Source organism: Tachypleus tridentatus, chromosome 1 (assembly GCF_004210375.1).
Source record: "Tachypleus tridentatus isolate NWPU-2018 chromosome 1, ASM421037v1, whole genome shotgun sequence".
Taxonomy (NCBI): domain Eukaryota; kingdom Metazoa; phylum Arthropoda; class Merostomata; order Xiphosura; family Limulidae; genus Tachypleus; species Tachypleus tridentatus.
The window spans coordinates 31,900,869-31,918,407 of NC_134825.1; the positions used below are offsets into that span (position 1 = coordinate 31,900,869).

General features: G+C 35.6%; 2 protein-coding genes across 8 annotated transcripts in view; one reads left to right on the forward strand and one right to left on the reverse strand.

Annotated features, from left to right (window-relative positions):
• Pi3K68D (phosphatidylinositol-4-phosphate 3-kinase catalytic subunit Pi3K68D) overlaps positions 1-129 on the reverse strand; it is a 43,105-nt gene extending 42,976 nt beyond the window's left edge. For 2 of the 7 annotated variants that reach the window (XM_076491368.1, XM_076491422.1), the window contains exon 1: positions 7-113. The gene's annotated coding sequence lies outside the window, so the exon portion shown is untranslated. Of the gene's footprint in view, positions 1-6 lie in introns of all 7 variants that reach the window. The other 5 variants (XM_076491352.1, XM_076491393.1, XM_076491369.1 and 2 more) reach the window with 5 other exon arrangements.
• Positions 130-6,419: 6,290 nt separating this feature from the next.
• On the forward strand, positions 6,420-17,539 carry LOC143245337 (uncharacterized). Its single transcript, XM_076491573.1, has 3 exons — positions 6,420-6,561; positions 11,442-13,228; positions 16,606-17,539. Exons 2-3 carry the CDS (start codon positions 11,453-11,455, stop codon positions 16,945-16,947), a joined length of 2,118 nt encoding a protein of 705 aa, XP_076347688.1. The 5' UTR covers positions 6,420-6,561; positions 11,442-11,452; the 3' UTR covers positions 16,948-17,539.

Consider the following 17,539-nt stretch of genomic DNA (forward strand, 5'->3'; position numbering starts at 1 on the left):
CCTTACAAATTTTAATGTTGAAGCATAACTCACAACTACTTACACCAAAACTATGTTTAAGTTCTTAGAAGTAGCAGTTACAATCTTACACAAGTCCACCCATTAAACGTGGCGACATCTGTTGAATATAATTACATCTTCAGAAATTTTCCAGTTGAATGATATATAAAGTTGTTTCGAAACATATGAATCAATGTTTTCAGATAAGTTCACATTCACAATCCTTAAAACTATTAAGTATCGTAGCTGAATTAAAATAGAAATGTGTGTATGTTTTGAGCCCCGAAGTTCAAAGTTATAAGTCTCTAAACTTTTCGCTTACACATTGGAGGATTTCGATTTTTTTTATTGTTTATTTTTTTGAATTTCGCACAAAGCTACTCGATGGCTATCTATGCTATCCGTCCCTAATTTAGCAGTGTAAGCCTAGATGGAAGGCAGCTAGTCATCACCACCCACCGCCAGATCTTGGGCTACTCTTTTACCAACGAATAGTGGGATTGACCGTCACATTATAACTCCCCCATGACTAGGGGGAGTGACCATTTTGGTGCGACCGGGATTCGAACCCGCGACCCTCGAATTGTGAGTCAAGCGCCTTTAACACCTGGCCACGCCGGGCCACATTGGTGATTTAATTGCCTATATTTGCTCAACAGTACTCGTATATGAGGCAGGGTTGTTCGTTCCAACCTATATCTCTGGTAATTGCTGTCGCTAAAGTTACAGAGGAATACCGCAGCCTGGCCATCAGCATGAGTGAACATGGCCTCGATTTTTTTTTAATTAAGTGTAAACTATAAAATAAGCTATCGGTGTTATTCTCACCACAGATATCAAAATCTGGTTTCCAGCATTGTAAGTTCGCAGACATACAGCTGTGCCACTGGGGAGCAGAGGATTTGAGAGAGAGAGAGAACATAGGTAATAAACACAGAGAGAATTTTAACATGCTATAACTTATTTTGCAAAAAGAGCCCGGCATGGCCAGATGGTTAAGGTACTCATCTTGTAATCCGAGGGTCGCGAGTTCAAATCCCCGTCACACCAAACATGCTTGCTGTTTCAGCCATGGAGGCGTTATAATGTGACGATCAATCCCACTATTCGTGGTAAAAAAGTAGCCCAAGAGTTGGCGGCGGGTGGTGATGACTAGCTTCCTTCGTTCTAGTCTTACACCGCTAAATTATGGACAGCTAATGCAGATAACCCTCGTATAGCTTTGCGCGAAATTTAAACCAAAAACCAAACCAATTTTATAAAAGTGTATCAAATTTCTATTACTATTAAACGAGAAAGCCCGGCATGGCCAAGCGTGTTAAGGGGTGCGACTCGTAATCTGAGGGTCGTGGGTTCGCATCACCGTCGCGCCAAACATGCACGCCCTCCCAGCCACGGGGGCGTTATATGTGACGGTCAATCCCACTATTCGTTGGAAAAAGAGTAGCCCAAGAGTTGGCGTTGGGTGGTGATGACTAGCTGCCTTCCCTCCAGTCTTACACTGCTAAATTAGTGACGGCTAGCACAGATAGCCCTCGAGTAGCTTTGCGCGAAATTCAAAACAAACCAACCTTCTAATGAAATTCCAAATGCTATTTAGAATTTTCTAAAGTTAATGAAATAACTATGTAAAAATTTAATTGTAGAAGTCGTGTTCAGTACTCAGAAGGATGTACTATATAGTTTCATTATCCTTGTCTTTATTTATTAGGATTATAATAAGAAACAAAGTACATGCTTCAAAAGGTACACAAAGTGATACTAGTTCCATACATCTTAAAACGATTTTAAGCCCTCTTTCCTCTAATATACTAAACGGTAGGCCGATCACTTATACTAGTCCCGGCATGGCTAGGTGGTTAAGGTATTCGACTCGTAATCCGAGGGTCGTGGGTTTGAATACCAATCCCACCACATATGCTTGCCCTTTCAGCCGTGGGAGCATTATAATGTGACGATCAGTCTCACTATTCATTAGTAAAAGAGTAGCCCAAGAGATGGCGATGGGTGGTGATGACTAGCTGCCTTCTCTTTATATTGCTAAATTAGGGATGGCTAGCGCAGATAGCCGTCGTGTAACTTTGCGCGAAATTCAAAATAAATCATACCAATCACGTCTACTGAAGTTAGCTTCACGCCGAACTCCTTCTCGGATGTACTTATTCTCTTCTGTTTGTCGTTCTCCTCTCATTTCATACTATGTACATTTATTACTAAATCGTCTGCTTGCTGTATTATGCACATCAATGAGTTACAAACACAATTTCAACGATCGTATGTTTTCAACTCTTTCATAATAAAAGTTAACAATCATCAAATATTCATTCACAAAATAAATTAACTAATAATATCTACACTAAACCATCTTTTATATTATGACAACTTGTATATAACAACATATGTATTTATTTCTTTGTCCCACAATGGCTTAATGGTAAGTTTCTGTAGAGGTAGTAGGCATACCACGCATAACTCATTGTATCACTTTCCACTTGGCAACGAACAAGTAAACTTTCGTAACTTAACAACCTGTATCAGTTTATTTGCTGTTACGGCTGATAAAGACGGTTCAACAGATGCTATCACCACATATCACCAACAAGTCACCACGTAGTTCAAACAGTGAATCTATTTTCTAGTGGTGCCATAAATTTACTTTATAACAAGCTTTTCTTTGCGAAACTGGAAAAAAAAATTAATAAAAACATATCTCCTGGACTCTATGTGTGTATGAAAGACATAAGTAAAACATAACAAATACAATGTGTGAATACACAAGACATCACAGCTCTTCATCTCCCCTTTTTTCATACCTTCTATTTTTTTCTACCAGTTTCATGACTTCAAAGGTCACTTTCGTGACGTAATTATACAAATATTCTATAATAAAAACGCTCTGATACCACTTTGAAACAAAACACTATGTAGTTCAAACAATCAATCAGTTTCATGCACATATTTAAATATGTATCATACATCTGTTTCAGTCATATAGGAATATTTTATATGTAGTGGTCTCTTATAACAAATGGTCTTTGAAAATAAGTACTCAGTATTCCGATGCATTGTAGCAGTTTCTGGATCATTTTCATCGATACACAACGATGTCTTATAAATTGGGAGGAATTAAAATGGATTTTTAACTACATTTTGTAACCCTAAAATAAAATGAGGACCTTAAAGAAGCTGTACTACAATGTACCATATCAAAGAATAATACGTTTAATTGTTTTCTCCGATATTATAAAGTACGATTTTAAATTTTTTATATAAAAAGTGCATTTATATTGGCAACTTTTTCTAATACACAAAACCATCTAAACAAGAAGAGAGATGAAATTTTTGATAAACTTATATTTAACATACATAGATGCCATAAATTCATACAATGAAAAGATTCATGACGAAAATATATGACAAAGCTGGAATTGAGAGATTTCATGGCCTAAATAGGTTCTCAACTGATATTGTTAGAAGAAAGTTTATTTTTATTTTGAAAGAAAAATGTTCTCCTTTTTTGAACATTTTGCCTGATTAAAGTCCTAACAGTCAACTGAGCAATTTGAAACTGAAATCGTTGCTTCGAAGAATAGTTGGCAATAATTAAAATACAATTTCCTTTCGTTTTTGCTCGTGTTCAGACATTTATTTTCTGAAAGCGAAATTCTGTGATGGAATAAGAGAAATAGAAATTATTTTAATTCTCAAGATCGAGTTAAGATATTTTAAAATTAATTTCACCTTTTAACTTTCTTGGGATAAAGTCAGCAACGATGAAGTATAGAAGAGAAGAGCATTATATATATTTTTTCAAATACGTGAGTTAGACTTATTAATGTCAGGGCACTCCATGTAGAAATGTGTCTTAACGAATTATTCTCAAAGAGTAGATAACCTGATAAAAGACTAAGTAGCCGTTGTCAGGTAAAATCTTTATTGTATAACGATCGATATTGTTCTTTTGTAATTTAATAAAATGCTTACAATGTAAAATGAAACAAGTGGCATACATTACGACTCTCACAGATATATGTTAAGGGTTTAAACGTATTTTTTAAACAAGAAAAACAGCAGCAAGTACAAAAAAGTGCTTTCTAGTCAATTATTTATCTGAAGAGTTATTGGTTTTTATATACACTTATGTAAATTTTCATATCTTACATTTATACCTGGTGAGTAACAGTTGTCTTCTTTACTTGAAAAACAATTGTATATGCATTATGAATATGTTAGCTGTATTTAGGACTAGTCCTGTGTTCAGGCAAGTGAGTTTCAGTCAAAGGTTGCAATCCACCTTCACCCATTTCACGGATTTCTACACTTGTACCCGTATGCGGTATGCGACCCGTAAAAGTGTGATATATAAATATATTACGGGTATTTGTCTTATATTATGATGCTTACCCTGAATTACTTTTTTTTATTATGAACATGTGCAGGTTTCGCATAACATGTAGTAGAGAAATATATTAAGATGGTATTGTTGCAATTTATTTTTCATGTTCTCGAAAGGAGATAATGCCTGTTACCATCCAGATTCCAGAATAAGCATTGTTTAATACGAAAGTTTGTGTAAAGATGCCGACAGTATCGCTCTTTAACGGTTACTTAGATGATGTGTATATGTTACGGCTTTACCTATGTTGTAAATGGGAATGAACTGTTACATGAGTAGTGTATGTCGCCGAGAGTATAGGTACGGTTTCTTGCGAACTCGGAAACGTTTCATTTATTCAGTTTAGAAGCTCGTCTTCACATAAAGAGATAGAATTTTCTGGAGTTCAAAGAAAGGTATCTAACTGATAAATAAAACATGGTTGCATTAAAATATAAAGAATATTATACGATAACAGGACAAACCTTAAGCGCAGTCATAATAGGGTAGTGCTTATAGGTATTATACTAGACGTACATACTTGCGCATGATCCCCAAAATAGTTCTGTTTCAATAGTAAAGGAAATCAAAAGAAATAAAAAAATCTATTAATTTTTCATAATGCGGGACATTAAAGTTCGTTGTCTCCCAAAGTGGGACATTTTCGCGTTCCTTAAAAATTTTAGAGAACATCGGGACAAACAGCTCGATATAAGGACGTCTTGTCACATTATCTTAATCTAATCAGTGTTATCTTAGTATAAGGTTTCAACTTGAATGGTTAAGTGAAAATCAAGTGGAAGCGATCGTCCTGGGCGTCTATAACACCAAGTTCATAGAACATGTTATTAGTTTTGTTTATTTATTTTTTTTTTTTTGTAATTTCGCGCAAAGCTACACGAGAGTTATCTGCGCTAACCGTCCATAATTTAGCAGTGTAAGACTAGGGGGAAGGCAGCTAGTCATCACCACCCACCGCCAATTCTTGGACTACTATTTTACAAACGAATAGTGGAATTGACTGTAACTTTATAACGCCCCCACGGCTGAAAGGGCGAGAATGTTTGGTGTGACGTGAATTCGAACCTGCGACTTTCAGAGTAGAGTCGAGTGATTTGACCACCTGGCCATACCAGGCCTGTTATTAATTATCATACTAGTTACAATTTATAATTGTTAACTATTAAATTCTACTTTTCAACTTATACATTTCATAAACCGTATGGAACATTTCGTTATACGTTGTACTATGCCTTAATTATTTCAACATGAAGTACCATTGTTGTTAACAGGAACAATAAATTATGTTTAAATATCTAAGGACCATCTACAAATGAAATCGGTGGAGTGAAAACCATTTAACTGAAAATAGAAATACCTTATTTTGAACTGATTTATTATTGTAATTTGTGGCACCCGTAAATATCGTTCACGAAGGTGTCATATATATTTATCTCTCTCTATTATACGGAGGTTTTTGATTAAGCTTTACCCTTCTTCACCTGTGGCCCCCCGCTGGAACAGCAGTATATCCGAGGACTTACAACACCAAAATCAGCGGTTCGATTTTCCTCGGTAGACACAGCACATACCGCGCTGAGGTTTTGTTCTCAGAAAACACACACACTCTTCAACTGTGAAAATATTTCGTCTACAAAATATTTATATTTCAGTGACTTAGGTGAAAACGATGGTTACAAAATATTAGTTTTTATCTAAATGCTATAATATAATGTATACGAAAAACAAAAAACACGCTACGGAGAGACGTGATTGGTGAAGATTTTTTAAAGCGTTCTTCCTCGTTTCGGAGCCAGGGGAAACACAATAATTGCGTTTTGGAATTAGTAACAAACGAGAGTGAGTTGATCTGTGTAAAAAAATATTTAAATTAAGAAACTTTTATTATTTAACAGTATTGTCTGCATTTTTAAATGTGAATCCATTAACTTAAGTTGATTTGAATATGTTATAAATAAACCTTGTGTAAAACAACTTAACAACCCCTTATCAGTTCAGACTTTACTGTTTAAATATTGCGACCAATGAGTAACTCCATCTGTTGTGTGTGTGTGTGTGTATATATATATATATATGAGTCGAGTGGGTTTGTCAGAATCAGAAGATACATTCAAAAGTTCAAGATACTCTGTCTTCCCTTCTCAGTTAAAAGAAACAGTGATTCTGTAAGTTTTTAAGATTTTTATATTATTAGTATTATTAAATTAATTTATTAACTCCTATGAATTTATGTTGTATAAAAATGAATGGTTGTATTTCAATAATACTGCTGATTTCTTACTAATTTTAGTAATAAACTTTGAGTCTGAATCGCTTTTGTGTAAATAAACAAAATATTAGCTTAAATATTAATGCTATGTCAGTCCTAATGATTTCAAATCCCTTAAACTGGAAAACGACAATGTATGTTCAAGCTTTACAACGCCAAATATTAAGCGGTCCGGCCTGGCCAGGTAGTTGTGGCACTCGACTTGTAATCTGAGAGTCGCGGGTTCGAATCCCCCGTTATACTAAACATGCTCGCCCTTTCAGTCGTAGGGGCGTTATAATATGACGGTCAATTCCAACTATTTGTTGGTAAAAGAGTAACCCAAGAGTCGGCAGTGGGTGTGATGACTAGCTGCCTTCTTTCTAGTCTTATACTACTAAATTAGGTATGGCTAGCGCAGATAGCTCTCGTGTAGCTTTGCATGTAATTCAAAACAAATAAACCAAATGTTAAATTATAAATTGAATATGTTTAGCTGATAAATACTTTAAATCGTTTCGAAAGCTGTCTGGAGGTGCCATCCATTTTAACCACTCGCACCACTATACTGTAGTGTATTGTCTGTTAGTCAATCAGTAGACACTAAAATGACGTCACATAAAGATCGTATAACTTTTGAGTTTCTACTGTTGTGACATCAGTGAAACGATCACATGCGATGTATGACGAAAAGAAATATTTACTATGTAGACTACAACATGGCATGACGTATGAACTTCAAAAGCAATAAATACAAATGCACTACTCCCACTTTTGATTTCCTTTACTCTTAAAACAGAACTCATTTGGGGACCATGCGCAAGTACGTACATCTAGTATATATATGCTCATATTTATTATCACAATATAATAATGTATAGCATAATGATATTTTTACTTCTCATTTGGAAAAAAAAAAGATCGTATAAAACAAACACCTTTTAGTCAATTCAACTTAATACGTGGAAATATAAGATAAATGTTATTTTTACCAATATAACTTAAATTTCTCAAACTAGTTAGATTATACCCAAGATTAGTGGTGATGGAGAGAATTTGCGGGATTTGTTTCGAACCGGCAAAGAATGTGTTTTATAAAAGTTCTGTTTATTTTTCATTATTATTATTAAGCTTATTGAAGAAGCTGTGTATTTGTATCATGAATAGACTTTATTTCATACAGTAATTCATATCTTGTTTGTTCATTTAGAACTGATATCCAAGTTTGTTTAACATTATCGAGTTTACCTGAAATGTTCCCTCACTAGCACAGCTGTAAGTTTGCGGATTTACGCCACTAAGAACAGGGTTTCGATACACCTGGTAGGCCGAACTCTAATAGCTTATTGTGTAGCTTAGTGTCGGCCTGGCATGGCCAAGCGAGTAAGGCGTGCGACTCGCAATCCGAGGGTCGCGGGTTCGCGCCCGCGTCGCGCCAAACATGCTCGCCCTCCCAGCCGTGCCAAATTCCAAAACAAAAGCTCAGTGTTTAATTTTCAACAAATAAACAATTATCTGAAATAGGTTTCAATAGTCAGTTCCTTTACTACATATTACTGATAAAGCTAAGGTAATCTAAATCTTTTCACAAAACCGAAATATAAGTCTTCTGACGTGACTTTTTTTTTTTTTTTTTACTTACAAACAATTGGTTTAACATAAATATCTTACCTGTTACTGTCTCATTTCTTCAAAGGCGTCGTTAAGTAATTAAAGTGTTCAAGGCTCGGGCACATAATGTGCAGTAATTTTGGTGTTTTAGTGTAATATCGATCGTGGCTTTTTATTCTATTTTTCAAGATACAATCTGAGTATTCGGTGCACTGTCAAATATAATCGGAGCACAGGTCCTATGTACCAGTGCCAAGGGACACCGCTGGCGATGACCAGATCCTCTCAGAGATTCAGAGAGGCTCGGGCCACTTCCAGCTTTTTGAGTTCCTGACCTTCCTGGCTTCCCCTCTGACTGGTCCTGGCACCGTGTATCTTTCATTGGCCAAACGCTAGCAAGTGTTGGGCCATCTCTTCTTACCCTCACTCATAACAAAACTTTTACCCATTCAAATGCTCGAAGGAAATTACTGTGTTTATTTGCTTGTTTTAGAAAAAGTTATGAGTTTAACTATTGGGTTGAGGAATAATTCGTGAGCGTTTTTTCAAGTTAACAAAATATATTCATAAATGAAACGCTTTCGCAAAATATTTCATGCCATTTGGTAGATAATTTTTTGCTCTAATAGATGGTGTGTTTGATTTTCATATGTCTTTAATTTTTGCTTTCATTTTCAGCTCATTAAATGGAATGTCAAGTGGACAAAATCGAGCATTTTCGACACCATCTGCTTTTCGCATTTAATTTCTTGCAATTTCGTTTAAAACAATGTATACTATATACCTAAGTATTACATGAAATAAAGTATCATAATAAATGTTTTGGGTGTAATGTGTTCATGCATTGAAGTATTGTATAGTCTTGCATGTAATGCTTGAATGAAATTATTTAAAAAACGCTCACGAATTATTCCTCAACCTAATATAAAACTATTCTATGTTTTACTAGCAATTATATAAGTTGCTAGGTATATAAAGGGTTAGATAAATATAGTAATCCTCTAATACTCTTACCCCAGTGATAAAATTGTGTCCTTTCGACAAATATTTCGATATACCGTTGAATGTGGCCTTTCAACACATAAAAATACAGTAGTGTCCTGTTTTGTGGACCAATTCATGTTAGTTTGAGTTCCATGACAGGTAACGTATACAGCAAATACAATACACAATTCGATTTGTGGTGTAATTTAGATTATTGTCTTTCCTTGAAGCTCCTCAGTGGCTCTGCAGAAGTCTGAGAACTCATATCGCTAAAAACTTGGTTTCGATACTTGTGATAGGCACAATACACATGGCTTATTGCGTATCTTTGTGCTTACCAGCAAACAAATAAACGTTCCGAGAGAATCTTATCTTAAATTATAGCAACAAAATAAGCCAATGGAAAGTGCGATTAGTTAAAGACATTTAAAGAAAATATTTGAACGTATTGCGTATTTTATAGACGAAACATTGTCAATGTCTAAATTTCTGAACAAAATTGGTTTAATTTTCAAACTACCAGCAGATAAAGCTCATTAAAGACTGCCAACAATATATATATATATATTTCTATATATATGTTCTAAAGTCATTTCGTTTGTTGAAATATATATTCATCTAAATTATTTTAATAACGTTTTGAATTAAATTTGAGGTTTTGCAGCTATTATGATAGCAGTTAATGTAGTGCTAAATCAAATTTCATATGTTATGTAAAGAATATACCTTCAAATCTGCAAACGATGGGCGCTAATTTCAAGTACGTTGTTCAACTGTTGTAAATTGGCATCCGTTACGTCAAACTTTGGAATTTTTCACTTTGCTTTAAGTAAGTATCAGTACATCATAACATCTAGCGGTTAAATATTAGTACATCACAGCGTCTCGCAATTTGTAGATTATTCGATGGCCTCGGCTTGTAAAAAAATAAATCAAATTAAAGACGCTGCACAAACAAAAGGATTCAGGTTATAATTTGGGATATAAAATGTACTCTATTCACAGTCACGTCCAAAACCTAGGAATATCTGTATTCACAATATTCATGTTCCATCGATATTCACAATATGCGACCAAGTGAGAACAAGTCAATAGACCAAAAACGTTAGGGGATGTGAGAATGATTTTTATAGTGTTTCACAGCTGTATTGTAACAACAGACAGGAGAAAAAATGAGAGAATTATTTAAAACTCTGGATGCAACTAGTAACCAACAAAAGAAATGAAGAAAGTGAAAGTTAAATTAATGAAAATGAAGTTACACTGCGTGATTATTAATTTATTCGTGAGGGGTTATATTTAGAAGTGCGTAGTTTAACTGAGATAAAGAGAATAATCTGTCCTGTTCAAAGGAAATTCTAAAGTAATTGAACCCACCTGTATGGACTCTGACTAAGAGGAGAAATCTATTTAAGGTCATGAATAAAGTGTAACGTAAGTGAATTTATTGCAGTTTGTGTAGTAAGAAAATTAGTAGAAAAAATAACTCGTCTTGTCAGTTTGGTTCTAAAGTCACTTAACTAGCCTCTGTGGATTATGACAACAAAATATAGTTATTTAGAGTTTTAGATATAACTATATCCTGTCGTGAAAAGAATCTTTGTACATAGGTTTTTTCTTGTTTTGAAAATATGATTCTAAAGCAATTGGATTGTGTGTTGTGCGTTTATTATTGAAAGTTATTGTGAACAAGTCACAGACACTTAGTGTAAAAGAATCCCAGCCCCAGCACATATTTAAATCCTTGACAAGCAATGTCCCACTATCCATATAAATTACATCTTGACCAGCTAGTCCACACTTTCAGTAGTTAAAGAATTGCCCAAGAGTTGGAGGTGCTATCTTCGCTCTTGTCTGTCACTTCTAAAGTATGGATGGCAAGTAAAAATGGCTTTCGAGTAGCTTTGCGCGAAATATACCCAAAACAAAACAAAATATTTTCTATAAGCTTTTCGATATTTGGTGTCTCTTGAGAATAAGCTAAATAATTTATATTTAATAATAAGTGTTTGCCACACAAGCTTTTTTGTTGTTGTTACGAATAAGTTACTGGTATATTTAATAACAGACCAGAGCAGTGTTAAAGTATTAAATACGTTCATCAGTTTTAAATTCTTGTTATTATTATTATTTATCTGTAAAGTATTTGACAAGCCGACGTACTGTTTTAATAAATGAAGATTGTTGTTTTTTTCATTTCAGTTTCTTTACAAATGGCGACTGGAAAGGAAGATGCCATTTCTAAGATGAATAAACAACTCAGATCTGTCACCAAAGGAAAAGATATCAAAGAAGAAATGGCTCTCATTATGACTCCTCACACCAACTGGGAACAATACTTAGTTCCTGCTCCATTGTCTATTGCTCTCTTAGGAGATCTAATGTTGATAACAAGCGATACAGATTTCAGTTTGGAAAATGCTAAACCAGTAGACGGGTTTAAGTATATGCGATATCCATCTTCTTTTCGTGCTTGTTTGGCTCAAGTCAGTAATTCTGGATGGGATGCTTTTAACGAGGCTCACAAAAACATGGATCAAATACGTTTACATTCTGCCAATGTCCCCACATATTTAGAAAAAACTGTTAACATTCTTATGAGAGGTACGAATCAAGACATTGAAAACATTTTACCCATTCCTTTGCGTGGAATTAAGGAAATTGCAGATCAATGTCTGCATTTGGCTCAATGTACAGAAACGAGATTTATACACGTCATGAATTTAACAGCAGAGATTTTGGAAGCTTGTACAAGTGCCAAATGTTCCTATGAAGAAGATCTTCGTGAAACAAAAATAGCATTGAAAATTGCTGAAGAACATGAAAAAGCTGTCCAAGAGGAACGTGCTATGGCTAAAGATCAATTGAAAGATATAAAAAAAGAGATTAAATCAGCAGAGAAAATGTTTGAAGACGCTATGAAATCTGTTCCAAATGGGTGGGAATTAATTGGTATGTCGTTTGTAGAAGGTCTTTCAAATGGTGTGAAGAATGTTGTAACTGGAATGTCTTCTCTATTCAATAAAAGAGAAAATGTAAAAAACGAAGAAACAAAGAACCCCACGAAAACAAAGTCAAATCCAAGTGAATGTACAATGGATAAAGCCACATTAAAAAGCATTGTTAAAGTTTGTTCCAAAGCAGAAGTTATTCAAAGTTTCGCCCAGATGTTACAGGCTTTGACCGACGATGAAGATTCATTAAATGAAGAGCAACTTCGAAAAGGAGAAACTGTGAGTTATGTTATTCGGTATGCCGGAATAATTCGAAAAGAAATCGTTACTGAAAGTATATCTAAGATGCAAATTAAAGCTGTAGAGATATGTGATAAAATGATTAGTATCTGTAGAGATCTCAAAGAAATGAAAAAGGGCATTCACGTTGATCAATCGAAACAGATAGTTGAGAGAATACAAAAAGTAAATGATGAAGCAATGGAATTTATGACAGAAGCCAAAATAATTTTAGGTTCAACTGCCATAGATGGGAAACCACCTAAGCAAGCCATGTGGAGCAGTAAAGGAGATGGAAGCATTGTCCAAGGTATCATTGAAAATAGCAAATTTAAGTTAGAGCATGCATCTCAACATTTGGAAAGTGTAAAAGAATCGTACACCACTTCTTATGAAAAGTTAGTCGATGCCAATAAGAGGCTAACAGATGTTCTTGCAGACATGGCTAAGTTAAACATACAAGAAATCAATTTTGATCAAATTAGAAAAATGTTGATCAAAGGAATGAAAGCTCTTGGAGAAGTGCGACATCAGTGGGGAAAGATGGTTCGCTTTTTCCAAATGATGTCCAATATCATTGAATGCAGCCTCAGCACTTCTTTAAATAATTTTGTCGAATACGTGAAAAAAGGAGAAATTTGTGGTTTAGAAGGTTACGGTATCAGTGATTTAGTAAAAGATATGATTTACCAGGAAGCCTTTGAAGCTGCTAAAATTGCATACATGGTTAATTCGATTTCAGGAGTATACGTAGATGTAAGTGTGATTATTTGTAAAATATAATTGTTTGGTTAAATCATTTAATACAGTTAGTGATATGCTGTATCGGTGCATAGAGTCAAATATAGAGTTTTTATGAGCTCAACTAGCGTGAGTAGAAACAAACTGATATTATTTATGAATTATTCACATTTTTTAATTCTTTATTTTTAAAATTATGGACTGTTTGTTTTGGAATTTCGCACAAAGCAACTCGAGGGCTATCTGTGCTAGCCGTCCCTAATTTAGCAGTGTAAGACTAGAGGGAAGGCAGCTAGTCATCACCACCCACCGCCAACTCTTGGGTTACTCTTTTACCAACGAATAGTGGGATTGACCGTCGCATTATAACGCCCCCACGGCTAAAAGGGCGAGCATGTTTGGCGCGACGGGGATGCGAACCCATGACCCTCGGATTACGAGTCGCACGCCTTAACCCATCTGGCCATGTCGGGCCTCACCTAATTAGAGAGGTGTGTATATTTTTAGTTTGTTTTTGAATTTCGCGCAAAGCTACATGAGGCTATCTGCGCTAGCCGCCCCTAATTTAGTAGTGTAAGACTAGAGGGAAGGCAGCTAGTCATCACCACCCACCGCAAGCTCTTGAGCTGCTCTTTTACCAACAAATAGTGGGATTGACCATAACATTATAATGCTCCCACGGCTGAAAGGACGAGCATGATTAGTGTGACGGGGATTCGAACCCGCGACCCTCAGATTAGGAGTCGAGTGCCTTAACCACCTTATAGTTTTTAGTTGCTTCATTAATTTCCCCCTTTGCTTTTGTTTTGTTTTGGAATTTCGCACAAAGCTACTCGAGGGCTGTTTGTGCTAGCCGTCCCTAATTTAGTAGTGTAAGACTAGAGGGAAGGCAGCTAGTCATCACCACCCACCGCCAACTCTTGGGCTACTCTTTTACCAACGAATAGTGGGATTGACCGTCACATTATACACCCCCACGGCTGGGAGGGCGAGCATGTTTAGCGCGACGCGGGCGCGAACCCGCGACCTTCAGATTACGAGTCGCACGCCTTACGCGCTTGGCCATGCCAGGCCTCCCCTTGCTCCTCGATGGTTTAACAATAAGCCTGAAGGCTTGTAACATTGAAATTCGGGTATTCCATTCCCATTAACAGAACACAGAAGACCTATTGGATGACTTTGTGCTTAAAAACAAATACACAAAATATTTAAGGAATCGAAAGTACGATTAAGTAGATCTATTTCCGATTCTACTTGATTAATGTCAAATACTTTCAGTGACTTAAATGAAAAGTTAATGTAAGTTTAATCTCTTTAGTTTTTAAGTTAATATGTATCTTGGCTTTATTTTTACAGTAGGTTACAGTACAGCCTCGTCTATTATTATTATTAACTAATACCGATATAATTAATTATGTTAAGATGTTTGAAAATAATCATGAAATTTTAATCTAAGTTATTGATAAGTGATCAATAGCTCATAAGTAATTGTTAAGAAACATAACAGCCCACTGCTAATAGCGTGCTGGGCTGTAGATTAGAGGTTTCATAGTTTGCATGAACATTAAATGAAGAAAGTCGGTCTTTGTAATTTGGGGCCATAGGTGACTTGAAGCGGGATAGTAAAATCGCATTACTCGATCAGTGAAAATCATGATAGTTTTTGATGTTTTTATAATCAAATTTATGTATGAACCTTTGCAAAGCACAACTGAGTGGAATGATTTTACGTACACTGATGGACAAAATCTTAAGGCCAATGAACACAGAGAATAAAATATGCATTTTGCATTGTTAGACTCAGCTACTTATTTGAGTAGAGCTTCGAAAGATGAAAATAAGAAAAGGGAAAATAAAAATAAAAAAGCGTTTTTAGCATTTCATAGGGAAAATGTGAACACTGTGAAATTAGCCTAAATATTACCTGGTCAAAAGTTTCAGACCATACTAAAAAGAAGTTTTAAACAGGGTAGAAAATCCTCAACAAGAGGTCTCAGTAGTGAGTTGCATGGCCGTCATTGCGAATAACTGCAAACATTCGCTTTGGCATGGTCGATATAAGCGTTTGCAGAAGGCTGGCTGGAATATTATTCCAAGTGGTGAAGATGGCTTCACGAAGATCATGCATTGTTTCGAATTGACGTCCATTTCTATAGACTTCCCTTGCCATCCACCCCAAACATTTTCAATGGGGTTCAGTTCGGGCGAACATGCTGGATGATCCAAAAGAATCACGTTATTCGCCCTGAAAAAGTCATTTGTTCTGCGGGCATTGTGGATTGCAGCATTGTCCTGCTGAAAGATCCGGTTATTTCCACACAAGCAAAGGCCGTTAGTGAATAAGGATGCTCTCTCCAACATGCCAATGTAGCCAGCTGCTGTTTGACGCTTCTGTATAATCTGAAGCTCCATTGTTCCATGACAGGAGAAAATAACCCAGATCATGATGGCACCTCCTCCACTTGTCGTGTAGAAAATGTCTCCGGTGGGATATCTTTACAGTGCCAGTAACGTTGGAAGCTATCTGGACCATCCAGGTTAAATTTTTTGTCATCAGAGAATAAAACCTTCTTCCACTTTTCTACGTCCCATGTTTTGTGCTTCTCAACAAAGTTTAACTGAGCTGTTTCGTGGTGTGGAAGAAGGCGTGGCCTTTGAAGACATTTACGATTTTTTAAGCCTTTCTCTCGTAGATGTCGTCTTATTGTTCTTGAGCTACATTCTGCGTCCATAAGGGCCTTAATCTGGTTCGACGATCGTCTGGTGTCTTACTAGACAACCCGTTGAATCCTCCTGCTCAACGCTGGCGAAATTTTCTTGGGCCGACCACTTGAAATTCTCGTTCCGTATCCCTCAGGGTCTTTTAAGAAATTTGCAACAGCAGTTTTACAACGCCCAATCTCACCAGCGATGAGAGCACGTTAAGAGAGACCTTACTTTTGCAGTTCCTCAATTCTGCCACCTTCAAACTCTGTCAACTTTTTAGCCTTTGCCATGTGTTCACCCATTGTGACACAGGAGATGTCAATGGAAGATGTTGACAACGCTAATGTTTGAACACAAATGACTAAATTTCGTTACATGTTTACCGATTAACGCTTCATTTCAGTATGATCTTAAACTTTTGACCAGCTAATATTTAGGCTAATTTCATAGTGTTTACACTTTCCCTATTAAATGCTAAAAAAGTTTTTTATTTTTATTTTCCCTTTTCTTATTTCCATCTTTCGGAGCTCTACTCAAATAAGTGGTTAAGTCTAACAACGCAAAATGCATATTTTTTCATTATGTTCATTGGTCATAAGATTTTGGCCAGCAGTGTATTTAAATGTTCAGCATTAAACAAATTGTTCATATCACGTCATGGATCTCATAAAAATATTTAATTTCAGGTTTCAAGCAAATATATAATGGATAGAGTGGCTAGCCTTGGGACACTCCTTGGATTAGATCCAGAAACGGATAAAGCTTTGATAACTCAAGAACGACAAAAACTTCATAATGGATGCATGGACGCTCAGAAACAGATTGAGTTACTTGTCCGTAGGGAAAAAGATGACTTCCATTATCGCATCAACAAAAGAATTTCTCAGTTGAAGCAGAACTTGGATAATGCTTTACCAATGGTTTCTGCAGAGGCATCAAATCGTATTCAGAGATCAGTGCAAGCTGGAGTATCAGCTGCTAAAGCACTGAGATCAGCTGAAGAGCCTGACGTCTGTGATTTCATTTAAGATATGTTTATTAATTGCATAAAACAATGTAAATTTTAATTAATATTAGAATGAAATTCTAAAGTACTTTGTTGTAGCTTATGTTACTAGTAATACTTTTAATGTTTCTCTATACAGATGTTTTTATTGTAGGTTGAATTGCACCCTGCTAGTACAGCAATAAGTCAATGGATTTACAACGCTAAAGTCAGGAATTTGATTCCTATCGGTTGACTCAGCAGGTAGCCCGATGTGGCTTTGCTATGAGGAAAAAATAAAGCTTAATAAAAAGTGTATTTCTGGATATTTATTTTTACGCACTAAGTCAGTTACTATGTCTTATATGTGATTATGATACTTACGGCTGATTTTGTCCCCAGATGAAACATATACGTATTGTTAGTAATTCACAAAGAAACACTTATATTGTATTGTTAGTAATTCACAAAGAAACACTTATATTGTATTGTTAGTAATTCACAAAGAAACATTTATATTACTTCTTTGTATTATGTTATAATAGTTTACGATCAGAATTCACCTGTAACATTTTCGGCTTTTCAGCACATTTATTTCAGAGAAATAAATCAATAAATTGGTTTTAAAAAGGAAA

What these genes read in the sequence shown, in the direction of transcription:
- LOC143245337 (XM_076491573.1), top strand. Translation starts at nt 11,453, where the DNA reads ATGGCGACTGGAAAGGAAGATGCCATTTCTAAGATGAATAAACAACTC. An exon ending in TTTCAGGAGTATACGTAGAT is followed by an intron (nt 13,229 to 16,605) that starts GTAAGTGTGATT and finishes ATTTAATTTCAG; the next exon opens with GTTTCAAGCAAATATATAAT.